This window comes from Aotus nancymaae, unplaced genomic scaffold (genome assembly GCF_030222135.1).
Source record: "Aotus nancymaae isolate 86718 unplaced genomic scaffold, 86718_ANA_hifiasm-v0.15.2.pri h1tg000019l, whole genome shotgun sequence".
In the NCBI taxonomy this organism is placed as follows: domain Eukaryota; kingdom Metazoa; phylum Chordata; class Mammalia; order Primates; family Aotidae; genus Aotus; species Aotus nancymaae.
Genome location: NW_026988431.1, coordinates 60,321,493 through 60,337,671, shown reverse-complemented (window position 1 = coordinate 60,337,671; position 16,179 = coordinate 60,321,493). Strand labels below are relative to the sequence as shown.

The following is a 16,179-nucleotide window of genomic DNA, read 5'->3' as shown; positions in this document are numbered from 1 at the left end:
CTCCAGCCTGGCGACAGAGCAAGACTCCATCTCAAAAAAAAAAAAAAGAAAGAAAATACTGTGTGTGCTCTGAAATAGTGAAGATCGCAACAGACTACAAGCATTAAGTGCTTTTATTATGTCCTCTAATTGGTTCCTATGACTTGGGTCCCAAATAAGGAAAATTAATGAATTAGAGAAATCAATACCAATAAAAAACATACTAACTGTACTACAGGTGTGGTTTAAAAGCAGAAAACAAATAAGCCACACCATGGCAGAAATAAGAAATGATGTCATCTCACACAGAGAAACAGCCTTATGGGGAAAAAAAAAAAAAGAAAAAGGAAGAATGTCACCATAGTATTTGATCAGGACTATAAAAACTGACTTTGTGGAACTGCTAATTTCATATCCAAAGATCAGGCAATGAAATAAATTAATATGTGAGAAAAGTGGTATAGGGACGAGTGGTGCAAATATCGGGACAATAAGGAATTTTTTATATTCATTTTGAAGGAAATGGACCATTGTGAAACTACAACTACCACCAAAAGTTGTGGTTTTATTTATAAAATTAACAAACCCAAAACTTACAGAAAACTCGAATATAAAATATTTAATAAGCTGGCTTTCTGCTAACTCAAAATGTTTACTTATAACTGAAGTTAATTTCTTAACTCTTTACCCAATAAAATGTACCAAATTTAGAAGTCAAGTGATTTCTAATATGCATTAAGTTTATATCTAGAAAATTCTTTTTGGAATTTAGTATTTCTTTTAAAAAGTGCCTAACAGGCATAAGAGAGGCTTGCCAAAATATTTCAAAACTCAGTATATTTTGATCTCCAATATTCTAGAAACTGAATAAAACAAACTGAATCAAATTTTGAAACCATCTTTGCTGAGATAAAAACACCAATTATCTATTTAAAGTTCATTTTGAAAGTATAATCTTAAATAACTCAAACCAAAAGTACTGACCATTGGTTTTCTCCAGAATACTGAGTCCTAAATGAACAAAAATTTATATGAAGTTTTCTAGATTTTGAGAAACATGTTTTTGTTTCATTAGAAAAGTTATCTCTAACAGAATATATTAATAGAGAAATAGCACAATTCTTACTCAGTAACTAAATTTTCAAGAGCAGAAATATGAAATTTTATTTTTTATCCATAGTTTATGTATTGTTCTGTGGGGCTTACAAGTAACAACACACTCTTGGGCTGATACTATCATGGATTTTGCTTAAATTCTGAGGGCAGTAAAATTTTTAAATCCCACAAGTCAAAACTGAACCACATTAACTGGCTGATGTAGTAAATAAAGGGCGATTCTAAAATGCAAAATAAAAATGGAATTAAGGCAGCTTTAAAAGAAAATAAAACTCATCCACCCAAAATAGTGCAACGTAACTCATTTCTTAAAAAGCTGTGTGTAGGCCGGGCGCGGTGGCTCACGCCTGTAATCCCAGCACTTTGGGAAGCCGAGGCGGGTGGATCACGAGGACAAGAGATCGAGACCATCCCGGTCAACATGGTGAAACCCCGTCTCTACTAAAAATACAAAAAATTAGCTGGGCATGGTGGCGCGTGCCTGTAATTCCAGCTACTCAGGAGGCTGAGGCAGGAAAATTGCCTGAACCCAGGAGGCGGAGGTTGCGGTGAGCCGAGATCGCGCCATTGCACTCCAGCCTGGGCAACAAGAGCGAAACTCCGTCTCAAAAAAAAAAAAAAAGGGCCGGGCGCGGTGGCTCAAGCCTGTAATCCCAGCACTTTGGGAGGCCGAGGCGGGTGGATCACGAGGTCAAGAGATCGAGACCATCCTGGTCAACATGGTGAAACCCCGTCTCTACTAATACAAAAAATTAGCTGGGCACGGTGGCGCGTGCCTGTAATCCCAGCTACTCAGGAGGCTGAGGCAGGAGAATTGCCTGAACCCAGGAGGTGGAGGTTGCGGTGAGCCGAGATCACGCCATTGCGCTCCAGCCTGGGTAACAAGAGCGAAACTCCGTCTCAAAAAAAAAAAAAAAAAAAAAAAAAAAAAAAAAAAAAAAAAAAAAGCTGTGTGTATAGACATAAAAGCCAAAGATAAAAACAAACACTGCAGTTGTGATGCAGCATCAGGTGCTCTTACTTCAGTAAATGCAAAATAATGCTCACAACTCAAGTGAACGGGAATTTAATATGAATCTATGCACCTTACCAGAGATGTTTGCTATCAATGACATCTTAGCAATTCCATATTCCTCACATTCAGTATAATTGTTGTAAAAAAATCAACTGTGGTTCTGAATATCCATTCACAGTTGACCTCAACAATGTATCTGATGTAGGAGACTGAGTATCTGTGACAGGCAGAAGCATGTGATGGTCCTCAGTCCCAAGTGGAAGAGCTAATGGTAAAGTCATGTCAGAAGGTTTCACATCCATAGTTTCTGATAAAGGACTCTTTTGTATGGAATCTTGTTCACTCAAAGTATGATCCTCTACACTGGAGTCTAGAGTTTTATCTGCACCTGTAATGGAAGGGAGAAAAAAATTTACATTATCTTCAAAAACAAAACTAAACCCCCGAGGTAGACTAATGTACTTACCATTCCTAGAAATTACATTCCAACCTCCAAGTTTACTCAAGCAGTTTCTTTTTTGTAGATATGCCCTCCTCATTATCTATGTAATTTCAATCTGGGCCTCAAGGTTAAGTTCAAGCACCAACTCCATTAAAAAAAAAATGGACTTGATTAAGAATGAAACAGGGTGAGCTGTTTTATCTATTTACCACACAGTTGTCAATTTTCACATGCTGCCTTGTGGCATCTATCTCTTATTGCCATTCTACTCAGGTATACCTTGAATCCTCAACTAGACTGGAAATTCTTTGAGAGTAAATGTCAAGTTATACTCTTTAACTCCCTCAAAGTACTGAATAGTGGTAAGAAATACTCTATTTGTTCACTGAATGCTTTTAATGAGTAGTTTATAATATTCTGCGAGTTCAGAATATGTCTGGTACTTTCATATATTTTCAGGTGAGAAATTCTGCTCTACTCAAGGGAGCAATTAGCACATTGATGAAAGATGTACTTTTGCCTTCAAATTTTCAAATGGCTTTAACATGCTCCTGTTACTCTGAAGTATCAACATGATTTCAGTTTCACTGTCCTTGTTAGGTAGACAAAACTGTAATGATCTGTATTCTTCCCAAGCTAATCTTCATTTCAACTAGCCAAGGTTTCCTCTTGTCCCACTGACTCTTTACGACGTTCTCTGCTTGGAATGAATTCTCTCTTCCCATCTCCATCTTTGAACTCTTCTCCAACCTTCAAGTTCCCTAAAATTGAGCTTTTTCTAGTACTTACCTCAGAAAAACTTAGTATCTTCTTTAGTACTTTAGTGTTGATTATGTCCTACATGTTCCCTTGTAACTATGTATTGAGGTTTCTGGTCTCAAACTCCAGGTTGTGAGCTCTTTGAGTACCAGAACTGTGCCTTGTTCAACTTCATATTCCCTAAACAGTTATGTACACTTCATAGAAATTTAACAAGTGCTTAAATTAATGACTTACTACAGTTTTCAGATGTTTCTAACTTAATAGTTATGATGTTTACATTTATTTTAAGAGACTTACTATCATCTTTACACACCAGAGGGACCCAGTGTCATTTCTAACAATGACAGAATAAAATGGTAAGCACAGGGAAACTTTTTCAAGGATTCATTTTAACCAACAGACTCAAACCTTGGGGTCTGGCTTTCCATTTTGATATATTATAACAATGTAGGGCTACCTGTTTCCCTATTTCCTCTTAAACATTTCTGGATTAGTGTTGATAACACCCGTTTTTGTCCATAATAACCATAGTAAACCCTGAGTTATCCAGACTCCAGCATGAGGAACAGTGACATATAGCTTACTTATATGTTTCTTCATGCTTCGGACTGTTATTAAGTCAGGTTTTAAAAGGAGGAAATGTTTCAAGTATTTTTTTAATAAGAGGCTCCATATGAAAAGAAATCCACAGTTGAATGTTTCTGCAAAAAAGCTACTTTCCTCCTATGTAGATGTCTACTTTTCAAAACAGACATCTGATTTAAACTGCTTAAATGTACATCTCATCTCAGCATTTTAAGGAACAGCACCAATATGAGCACCAAATTATATTAAAACACACACACACAGAGGCATTTACCAGAATGGACTTTTGTTTTGTGCTTCTTTAAATTTTTAATATCAGTGTAAGAATTTCCACATAATTCACAGATAAATGGTCTTTCTCCTGAAAAACAAATGAAAAAGTTTAAACTTCAATATTTTAAAAGCTGCTAGCTAAGACAAAAATATCAATGTTTATGAACACAAGGCAAAAATTATTATAGTGTTTAAATTTGGTTTCAAATTATCAATCACCTGGTTATAATATAGTGAAACAAAAGATTCTACACAACCTAGTCACTCTTTTATACAAAACATCTGTACCTCAGGAAAAGGGAACATTTTCATGAAAAGAAATTTACTTGCAAACTAAAACAAATAAACAAAAACCTAGTTTTGCACTTCCATGAAATATTTAGTGAGTGTCAATTATATGCCAGACACTGGCTAAGAGATATAGCTGTGGGAAAGTATGTGTAATAATCATTGTTTCTGCTCTCAGGTACCTAACGAATTAGAAAATACTTAAACGTACTGACAACATGCTACAATATTATACCTCTTTGGAAATAAGAACTGTTCAGTTCTTCATGGTGTAAACTAAAGCGCATGAGAATATAAAGTCACCAAAAACTTACTAAATCTCAATTAAGTACCCATACTATTCTAGGCAGGAATTATGAGGAGGAATTTTTAAAAAGAAAATGTCAGAACAGTACTCTTTCAAAGTGGCATTTTCCTTTGTTTTAAAATTTTTTACATTCAATATTTTCTGCATGCAATTTACAAACTATTTTTACAATAAACATGTCAAAATTAAAATTTGTTCCTAAAACTTGCATACTAAACACTGTTTAATAAGAAAATCTGATGTTATATTGGTATTACCTATTCCTTTTCATTTCTTGGTATATCTGTGCAATTTAATCCAAATCATTTAAAAACTATTGATTATCTGGCATATTTCTTGGAAAATCAACACAATTCTTTAACAAATTTAATTCATACTCCAAACAACTAAAAAAAAAAGATAAGCAAATAAGTTGATATTTATACAGATGCAAATATAAAATATTGCTATAGGTATAGTATGACTAGATACCATATAGTCCATAATGGCTTAAAAATCAAGATTTACATAAAAAGAAATTAAGAGAGAACAAAAAGTAATACATTCTCCCTAAACACAGACCTGTATGGGATCGAAAGTGTTTGTTGAGCTCTCCTGAGGAAATAAAACTTTTCCCACAAATACCACATATGTATGGTTTTTCACCTAGACGGAAAATAAAAGATAGCGAAGTGGTGTACTAAACCAATATAATATTTATCAATTACAAATAACCTAAAGTAAGCTTTTCTGAAATATGACTTAAAACCTCTCTATATTATACTTTAGAGGTATTTTCAGTGATCCAAGTAAATGAATACTAGTAATTATTTTATACTGTTTGTAAGTTTTCATATATTAAAACTTTACTCCTGCAAATGTCCCTTCTAGTAGAGATGATTTGGGCAAGGACTTTGATTTTTATGATTAAGAACATGTAAATTCATAAACCCACATTTCTATTCTTGCTATCTACTATATTAATAAAGGAGAATAAAAGCAAGTAGGGAAGTCTTTTAAAAAATGTCCCCTAAAAACACAGTTTGCTTCCAAACTGCTATTTTGCGTCTGAATTATTTAATTTGCAAATCTCAGAATATCTGTGTAGGAAAGGTCTTCAGAAGTTAAACAAAATCCATGTTCAACCCAAACCCACTCCCCAACCCTAACTATAGGAGATGACCCTTTAGGAAGCTGAAAAGATTTTTTAAACTCACAAAATGCATCTCATTGCAAGTTTATGTATTATCAAAATTATCTCACTGATTTTAATGTGTAAGTTACATAATTTATTTCACCCACCTTGCATTACTCTAGAAAATAAGTCAGCTTTGATGTTTAACAGATATGTGAAAATCATAAACATAGCTTACAGAAGTATAGAGAGATATCTAACTATAAAGTTTCCAATCTACTTTTGGTAAAGGCCCAAATTCTTTTATTTGTAACTTTATTTTAAGTAGTCTCTCCCTGTCAAACTTACCTGTATGTTTCCGAGAATGAGTGATAAGAGAACTAGAGACAGCAAATGCCTTCCCACAGGTATCACACACGTAAGGCTTTTCTCCAGTATGCCTACGGACATGATAGGTCAGTGTGCTGGCTTGGGCAAATCTCTGTCCACACCTATCACAGACATATGGCTTCTCTCCACTATGCTTCCTATTAGTAAATAAATATAATGTTTAAGTAAAACAATTTGGAGGTCAATCTATATAGCAAGATTTTTTACACATTTTATTTCATGTCATCTTAACAAGCCAAGACTATGTATTTAAAATCAGTAGTTATTTCAGTGTAAACAATGCCGAAAACAAATATTTTAGCTTCTATCAAAACAATAGTTTTGAGATCAGTTCAAAAAGTTTTTCCATGATCTTTTATAAGGTTGTCAGTGGGATCCTAATACTGCAGGCAATTATTTTCATGAGTCTAGTCACTCTTTGACTCATCAAAACTCTCCTCAAATCATCAGCCTCTCTTTGCCCATTGTCACTCTCAGCTGACATCCCTGCTTTCACTGAGAAAAATTCATATAACATGAGGATGACAGTTCATCTGAATCCATCAATTCCAATTTGTATACCTGAGAACCTATCACTTCTGCAATTTCTCCAATCCTATATCATCCATGTTTCTCACTCCACTGGATTATGGTATACAAATATACTGATGTCTCCCATATTAATAAAAACAAAGACCTTTGACCTCACTTGCTCCTTCATTCTCTGCTCCCCTTTACCAAAACCTTGAGACTCCAAGTATTCTACTACCATTTCTTCTCTACTAGCCTCTACTAATGATGCTTTTGTTAAGAGCACAGCTGACTTCCCACTTCGCTAAACCCACATCAATTTTCAGTCTTCATCTTCCTATCACAGAATTTTACAATTCATCATTTGATCACTCCCATCTGGAATAACTTCCTTCACCTGGATTCCAGGGCAGCCCACTTTCATGCTTTTCCTCCTCTACTGGCCGCTCCTTCCTAGTTACCTCTGCTGGTTCTCACACCATCTCCCAGAACCCGTAAAATGTGAGTGCCTCAGGACCATCTTCTGATTTCTTCTGTCCACATCACTCTCTTAGTGACCTTATCCAGGATTATAGCTTTAAATACTGTCATATGCTGATGCTGGTATCTTCAGCTCAAACCAGTCCCCTGAACTGCAGACTTAGATAACCAATTAGCTATGGTAATCTCTATTCAGAAGTATAAGTCACCTCAAATTTAACATGCTCAGAACTGTACTCCTAAATTCCTGCACTTCCACTTAAGCTGTTCTACCCACAAACCTTCTCCATCTCAGTTAATGGCAACTCCATCTTTATAGGGGTTGCCAGAATAATCTTTGACTCTCTTTCAGACCTCATATACAATCTGTCTGCAAATTCTGTCATTTCAAACTTTAAAATATATCCAGAATCTATTACTACTTATTTCCTTCACTGCTACCACCCTAGTCTGAACTACCAACACCCTTGCTTGAGTTTTATCTATAGATTCCTGTTTACCCCGATTCCACTCTTATAATCCTAGAGCAGCCTGAATGATCCTCTTAAATTGCATTCTGGACCAGACTGACCTTACTTCCTATCAGCTTCCCCCCAGCCTGCTTATTTCCTATCAGTGACCATGGCTTCCCTGTGATTCCTTGAATGTGTTAACACTGTTTGGTGGAACCACAATTAGAATTCTACTGTCCTGAATTCTAGTATAATAGTCTATTCATAAGCCTATGGTGATTAAAAGACTAAAAGATTAAACAACTCATCTGGTTTTTTACCTTGCATGAATCTTGAGATTGCTAGAAGTTGCAAACTGTAAGTTGCATACATCACATTTATAGGGCTTTTCTTCACCATGATGCATGCGACTATGGAAGACTAACTGACATTTCTGAGCAAATCCTTTATCACACAACTCACATTTGTATGGCTTCTCACCTAAAGGAATAAGTACATAAAATTTATATTTAGAAGAAAACAGTGTTTTAGTTTCATAAGACATACAAAATTTCAACAATACTAGCTTTGGTATTCAGAAAATGTTACTGCTAGAACTGAAAACAAATAAAATCTCTTTCTAGACCATTGAAAACACCAGTAGAATTAGAAGAAATTAGTGTTTCTGAATTCACAATGAGAGAAGTACATACAGCATTTTTAAAAGTACGAATCTAAAAGTACCAATGTGTGCTCATACTTGGCCACCAGAGGACATGCAGAATAAAGGAACCTGTGGATGCTGAGGAAACACCGTATGTGTAATTCTAATGAACACGTTCAAAGGTCAACAAAGTCTAAGAAGTGTGTAATGAGAAGTGTTGGCAATATCCGAAAATTGGCCTGATTTGTAATTACATTTTCTCTTTACCAGTTTTAATGTCTTTGTCTCTGTTAAATATCTGGTAAGCTAGAATGAACACGCTTATTTTGAGGGAAAATGGTATGAACAGTTGACGCATTAGGGCTTAAACAGCCATTAAACACGTGGTTACAATTACAAATAAATTTCCAATAGTTTAACACTGTTAAATACTTGGATGAATAGAAAAATATACCAAATTTTGGTCACAAGTAGTGTGTGCTAAGTACTCACTATAAAAATATACTATTTTAGTCACAGTATAAAGGTAGTTATATCTCCCACACACCCATCTCACCTGTATGAGTTCTTACATGGGTTTTCAGCTGGTTACACTGGGTAAATGCCTTTCCACATAAGTGGCAAACATAAGGTTTGACTCCTTTATGTATTCTCATGTGCCTTCTCAAGCTGCTGGCTTCTGAAAACACTTTCCCACATGTGTTACACATTGGCTTGGCCTTGGAATACCTCTGATCCAGCTCTTCCCCGGAGTTCTCCACCTCATAAGGACTCCTGACACTGGCTATATTAGACATAGAGTGTTCTTTCAGAGCACAGTTCGGCTGTGATTTTCCACGTTTCCGTTTCACTGTAACAGTTTGCACAATATCTTGTGCTGGAAAAGTATTTTCCACAACTGATGTCAACTCGAGTTCTGAATTATCATTTATTTGTGCAACTTGTTCTCCTACAGGTGTGGACAGTTTATTTGCATCTAGGAATAATTCAACAGATGCATTCTCTAAAATATCACTGGGATATTGCACTGTTTTATTCTGCCCTGTTTTCGGGGGGTTGAAAGGCTTCTTCTTCTTTTTTGTTTGAGATGACTTCTTTGCTAATGCCCCTTGTTTAGGATTTGCCTGAACCAAATCTGTAGATGCTTCTGATTTCTCTCGATTATTATAATCTCGCAGAGTAAGAAGACAAGTCTGTTGATTCAATTCAATGTTTCCAGTAATACTAGATATCTCTGTAGAAGAAGGATTAGCAATAAAAGCAAAATCTTCCATCTTTATTTTGCATTTAGTGACCACCTCTTCCACTTTGAGATAGTCAGCAGCCTGATGAATTTCTTTAACATTCCAACTGTAAGGAAACAAGGCTACATGACAATATTCTGATCAAAGAAAAACTTTGTGAAACAGAGCTGCATATATACTTCAATGTATTTTAAAGACCTAATGAAGTAGAATGCTGAAAACGGCATATAACTAAGAGAAAAATACATTTTTAAATTCATTCAGAATAATGTTTAGGTAAAAATCTCCAATTTTACAGAACTTCAAGAGATGGATAATGGCTATTCACAGCTGTCAATGAACTACCGCAGAAAAATTAAATGTTAAATTTTCTGGCTTTTAAAAAACCTAGAACACAAAAATAGCTGTTGGCACCTCACTACCTCCTCCCGTTCATCCGGAGGCCTCTTCAGATAGCAACCAACTTTTCTGGATTGGCAAGAGGAAAAGTCTAATGACAGTTGTTTCCTACTATCTTCTCCTGCTCCCCTGGGAGGGGCTTTAATTATGTTTCCCAAACTTCATTGTGTATGTGAATCACCCAGGAATCTTGTTAAATGTAGATTCAAATTCTGCAGGTCTGTGATGGGGCCTGAGATTCTGCAATTCTTTTTTTTTGTTTTGAGATGGGGTAATCCTCTGTTGCCCAAGTGGGAGTACACTGGCATAATGACAGCTCACTGCAGCCTTCAACTCCTGGGCTCAAGTGATTGTCCTGCTTCAGCTTCCCAAGTAGGTAGGACTGTAGGCATGTACCACCAAGCCCAGCTATTTAAATTATTTTGTAGAGGCAAGGTTTCACTATGCTGCCCAGGCTGGTCTCGAATTCCTGGCCTCCAGTGATCCTCCCACCTCAGGCTACCAAAGTGCTAGGATTAGAAGTGTGAGCCACCAGACCAGTCTGCATTTCTTAACACACTCCCTGGTGATGCCAGCGTTGCCCAGAGGAAGCCACTAAGAGGAAAAAGGTTTTAGAAGGTTTAACTCTCCCTCGCAACCCTCCCACATTTTTGGTGATACTCAACCCAAATTAGCTGGAGTGTTTGTGATAGGAGAGTTGCAGACAAAGACTTAAGTCACCTTGTTCAATATTCTAGTCAAATGTTTACTCAGCATTTACCATGTATGGTAACAAGATATTAAGAAATAAACAGTCTCTGCCCTTCAGAAGTTCACCATGTGGTAAAAGGTTGTTTGATTAATCTAGCACTGGCTCTGGCATTACTAGCTGACTTAATTAAGGTGGTCAGCATCTCGGGGGGGTTCAACTTTCTTAGCTGTAAAATTAGAGCTGAGTTGGTATTAACACTAAAAATATGACTATGTTTGTTAGATGGAAACACACAAACATAAACACACACACACACACACACACCCCCCCAGCCCTTACCCTCAAATAATCTTCCTACTTGATTTTTTCCCTAAACATGGTTTCTTTAGGAAGATGATCTCTTTACCTCTTTAAGTATAAGCCAGAAAAGGGTTTTAATCATAGCTAACAATATAAATATAGTGCTGTTGATACTATTTTTTTAAAAAAGGACTAACATTTGAAATAAAATTAAGAATAACTAGTGTCATGAACCTCTAAGATCTCCAAAAGTATCCTACAGTATGTACAAATCTCTACCTATGTTCTCATCATCTTCTAATTAAACTTGCTTTGCCTCAAGTGCCACATGTATGTTTCACCTTATTTAATTTAGCATCACAATGGCTTTTTAAAAATTGTCTCGGGCTGGGCCACTAAAAAAGATCTTTTGGTCTCTAGTTGTGTTTGGTGGTTCATAAAATGAACCACCAAACAGATAACAAGGTCAGGTAGCCTTTAAAACCACATAAGACAGCAGGAAGTCATACATTAATTGTTCAAGGCCAGGTGTGGTGGCTCATGCCTGCAATCCAGCACTTGGGAGGTTGAGGCTGGAGGATCACCTGAGGTCAGGAGTTCAAGACCAGCGTGGCCAACATGGTGAAATCCCATCCGTCTCTTATCAAAAATTAGCCAGGCATAATGGCAGGTGCCTGTAATCCCAGCTACTCAGGAGGCTGAGGTGAGAGAAATGCTTAAACCGGGGAGGTGGAGGTTGCAGTAAGCCAAGATGCTATTGCATTCTAGCCTGGGCGACAGCTGGAGACTCAGTCTCAAAAAAAAAAAAAAAAAATTATAGCAAGGCGCTATTTAAAAAAAAACTGTTCAATACTGAAATAGTAATTCATACAAACTATTTCATAGATGGCTACAATCTAAGTCACAGTTAAGAGCACCGATCAACACTTGTTTACTTCAATAACAGATTTGTTTTCATTTACAAGTGTTATAGATAACAGTGCTTCTGAACTTGCTTTCATCTTGTGAAGAGTCATTGAAGGTCATTTAATTACATATGGCCAGGTATATGCCTAAATGCTTTATAAGATTAATTCATTTAATCTTCAGAACATGCCTATGAAATCTATTATAAATCCTCATTTTACATACAAATGAAAAACCAGAGGTCCAAAGAAATAAATTAACTTGTCCAAGAGCACAGAAAATTAGAACCAAGATTTGACCTAGGTAATCTGGCCCCCAAGACAACTTAATTCTATTATTCTACCTGTTTTCTTAATCAGTAAGTTATAAGCCTTTCTATTTTGGTATAAATCCTCTCTTACATTTCTAGCTGAACTCAAAGAATTAGCTCCCCAGCTCCCCAGGAAAGATACGGTCCAAAAGAGACTGAACAAAACACCTGGCTATTCTTCACATTGGTTCTTTCCATGAAGTCTCAAAGAAAAGTGCTCTACCATGTATTCAAATCAATTTAAGACTTTTTTTTTGGCATAATTGAGAAAGGGAAGCCACTAAATTGAAGACCAGCCAAAATTCACACTATTCTTTTCCTTTAATCAACTTATACAGAACTCACTTGAAGATTTCATTACACCAAAATTTAAAAATAATTCCAAAATAGCACGAAAGTTTACTTTTCTCTCTCTCCCCTCCCCATACTGGATACTTCTTACACAAGAATGTTTCCTTGTCAAAAGGATTAATGAGCACCCTGATTCTAGATCTTTAAATAAGTATATTTCCACGACAAGTTGCAATATAAAAGGGAGGGAGGAATTTTGCTTAATGCATATATGCACATCTCTACGGAGATCTGGAAAAGAATGAATTAATATATATCAAAAGGTTAACGGGTTATCAGTGGGTAGCAGACTTTAGGTGTCTCTTATTTTGTTTTTTATTTATTTTTCTAATTTTTCTCTGAGAAATGTGGAATTAAAGGGGGAGGGGAAGGTAAAGAAGAGAAAAAGAAAGAAATTAATGTTCACCAGGAAGTGAATAAGGATCAAGTAAAAGCTTGTTTAGCCTCGAAGTAGTTATTACCATCTCAGTTTTACAGATAGAGAAACTGGAGCCCAGAGAGACTGCATCATGCTCAAGGAGACACAGTGACTGACAGGCAAGAACTAATTCCAAAGCCTATAATCTTCCTGTGGCAGAAGATTATGAACAGTCTACTCATGTTCACACTTTCATGAGAGGCAGAAATAAGACAGGGGTAATGTAATCAGTTTCTCTGCTTTTATCTCCTCCACCTCTTCCCCTACAATCAGTAAATGTATTGGTATTAATCTAATTACATGGCTCATTATACAGGGGAGACACAGTGCCTGCATTATCGAGTCCACAAAACCCACTTCTTGTTAATACAGTGACAGCTGTAAGCATCTTAGAGAAGCATTCTGGCATCTCTAACCTTACTTCAGTATTAGTACTGGTAGGTAGGTTAGTAGAGATAACAGGAGTCACTGCCATTCATTTTCCAAATAAGTTATTTTCCAGAATCAAGATCAGGAAGAGGTTCTGCACACTATTTATGGTGGGTAATGGCAGCACTGTTATATGAGCACAGAGGTTCTTCCTTCCCCATCTACAATCCCCTCAAGTACCTTAAGATGTAAGGGATGGAGAACAAGAGAGAGAGAAGACCAGAGGAATTTAAGGACCAAAAAGCAATGGGAAACTGGAAGTCACTTAGAGTTTACTGTGTTTGCAGCCTGGCCAACATGGTGAAACCCTGTCTCTACCAAAAATAAAAAAATTTGCAGGTGCAGTGGCCCACACCTGTAGTCCCAGCTACTCAGGAGGCTAAGGTGGGAGAATCGCTTGAATCTGGGAGGAGGAGATTGCTGCAAGCCGAGATAACACCACTGCACTCCAGCCTGGGTGACAGTGAGCACGTATCAAAGGAAAAAAGAAAAAAAAATTCATTGTGTTTGATGTTCAAGTTTACATAAGTGAAATCACAGGCTTTGTTTCAGTAGAAATCTTACTGTTTAATATCTGTGCGTTTTGTGCTTATGAAATATTGCTTGCTTATCCCAAATCAGTGACACTGATTTCTTTATAAAAACAAACATTGTGTGCATAAATAGTTGAAGAATTTGAGTTCAGAGAATGGATAGAAAAAATACAAATCTACTTCAGCTCTGAAGAGTACTGACTAGCTTTTATAACTGAAAATAAAATGTGTACTTTACCTGTCAAGATTTAAAGTTCCTGTGTATATAAACTCCAACAGTTTCTGAAATCCATCAGCCTTCACCTGACTCTGATCAAGAAAGACATTGTTCTCAGAAGTGCTTCTGTAGATTGCACCAAAATACTCACTAAAGGAGGCCAGCACATTTCTATGAGCTTTAAACTGGAATTCTCCAATCACTATGGTGCAGTCACAAAGAAAACCGGCTTCCCGCTGTTTGTTCAGTCTCTCTAAAAGGTGCTCACAGTGGTGAGAATACTGCATTTTGATATCAGAATGGAATTTTACCCTTGATCTAAAAGACAGAAAGAAATAGTAAATCAGTAACCGTAAGTTTTCGTCAACGTTCACCCAAGCAATTGGCGAGGGAAGGGACAGAAGACGTAACTTTAACAATTCTAGCCCCCCTTGAAAACTGTTATCAAACATATATGGTTAAGAATGAAGGGATGAGTGCCTTTCTATCTTTATTTACCTTGACCAACTAACACAATCGTTTAGACATATCAATAAATGACGGTGAACGGAAACACTTCTATCAATCACCTGAAAAAAGCACCGCAAAACCTGACCCTTTTACATCAGTTGAACCCTCAGATTTTCAAGCTCAGTAGACATACTTATGTAACAAAATTTTTTTAAAACCACTAAGACATGATCTCTTGCGGCTGATGGGGGAGAACAGTTCGAGTTTTTAAAAAATTGCTCTCAAATCGTCGAAACCTGTAGCTTCCCCAGTGCGCTTTCTCCAAAACGCGAGGCTGCCGCCCAGGGAGCGGGGAATGCACCCGGCCACGGCTTGCTGTCAAAGGTTCTACCACTCGCGCCGAGGAGGCCACACCTCCTCCCCGCTCTCTCTCTCCACGCGAGGCGGCTTCCGAGAGTGACAACCAAAGTCAGTCCCTCCTAGGCTTCTGCCGCCCTGCCCTCTGCCCAGCTCCCACTCCCGCGAATCCCCACGGCAGAGGTTGTGGCCCAGGCCACCGCCGGGGCCGCCTCGCCCAAGCCTTCCACTTTCGCCCCGACCCATGCCGGAACTCCAAGGAGCCTGCCCTCCAATGGCCAGTGTTCTGGAGAGAGCGGGGCTGGGGGGCTGGGGCCGAAGTAGGAACTCACCGACAGCCACCCAAGGGGGGAACACAGTTTCTTCACTCTCTCTCCGCCATCTTGGGAGGACGTCACTGCGCCACGCTCCGCCCCTCCCTTCCTTCCACGGTCGCGTCACGTCCGGCTCTGTCATCCCGTGGCAGCGCGGGAGGCTCCCGGGCCGTGGGGGTCCGGCGCCGGCCAGGGCGGGACAGGATGGCCCACAGAGACCCGCTCCCCAGCCGGCCAGGGGTCCCCCGAAGCAGCAGGCGTCATGGATACGGAGCTGAAGGCTGGCTCGCTCGCGGCACTCCGCCTGTCTTCTCATCGCGAGCATTCCGGTGCGGGCAGTCAGCGTCTGGCGCTCCGCCGGGGCTCTGCGCCGAGGCCGGGCAGCACTGCATCGCGGGCCTCTTTCCAGAAGCCAGCTGCGCACTGCGCGCGGGGGCCTGTAGTCGCTCGTCTTCTCCCATCATCCTCCCCTTCCTCGGGGCCCCATCGGTGGAAACTGCTGCATGTGTACTCGGATCTCTGCCATGGAGGATTTTTTAGCTGAGACTCGGCACCCCTTTCCCGCTTACGTACCTGGAAACTCTTGGCACCTCCAGGTTTTTGTGCGCCCCAGCCAACTGTAGCTCAGCTTCTAGGATGTCCTTACCTGGTGACAGAAGTCTAGGATGCTCGAAAGCGGAGCAGCTGGGCACAGTGGGCATGCGCAACATTAGAGGAAGGTGGGCTTTATACCGGAAAAGGTTTTCCTGCGTCTGGACTAGAAGATTTTTAATTCGATTATTTACATCGACTTAAGATGAAAAACCAAGTGACAATACAAAAGTGCTCCGGAGGCGACAGGACTAACCACTTTTACACGTTAGTCTCTCCTTCTAGGCTGTACATTATTTTTTCAGTATTAGCT

At 38.4% G+C, this 16,179-nt stretch overlaps 2 protein-coding genes across 3 annotated transcripts in view; one reads left to right on the top strand and one right to left on the bottom strand.

The window, feature by feature from the left end:
- The window catches only part of LRRC34 (leucine rich repeat containing 34), a 38,002-nt gene extending 23,824 nt beyond the window's left edge, over window positions 1-14,178 (top strand). Inside the window, exon 12 of the mRNA XM_064378900.1 lies at window positions 8,337-14,178. The gene's annotated coding sequence lies outside the window, so the exon portion shown is untranslated. The remainder of the gene's footprint in view (window positions 1-8,336) is intronic.
- MYNN (myoneurin) lies at window positions 2,024-15,387 on the bottom strand. Of its 2 annotated transcripts, XM_012470963.3 has the most exons (8): window positions 15,294-15,387; window positions 14,176-14,472; window positions 8,913-9,706; window positions 8,034-8,193; window positions 6,230-6,408; window positions 5,329-5,412; window positions 4,174-4,260; window positions 2,024-2,498 (listed from the first exon to the last, which is right to left on the bottom strand). In XM_012470963.3, exons 2-8 carry the CDS (start codon window positions 14,439-14,441, stop codon window positions 2,236-2,238), a joined length of 1,833 nt encoding a protein of 610 aa, XP_012326386.1. In that variant the 5' UTR covers window positions 14,442-14,472; window positions 15,294-15,387; the 3' UTR covers window positions 2,024-2,235. The 2 variants fall into 2 exon arrangements, with proteins under 2 accessions (XP_012326386.1, XP_012326387.1); XM_012470964.2 differs by lacking the exon at window positions 5,329-5,412.
- Between the last annotated feature and the right edge of the window lie 792 nt (window positions 15,388-16,179).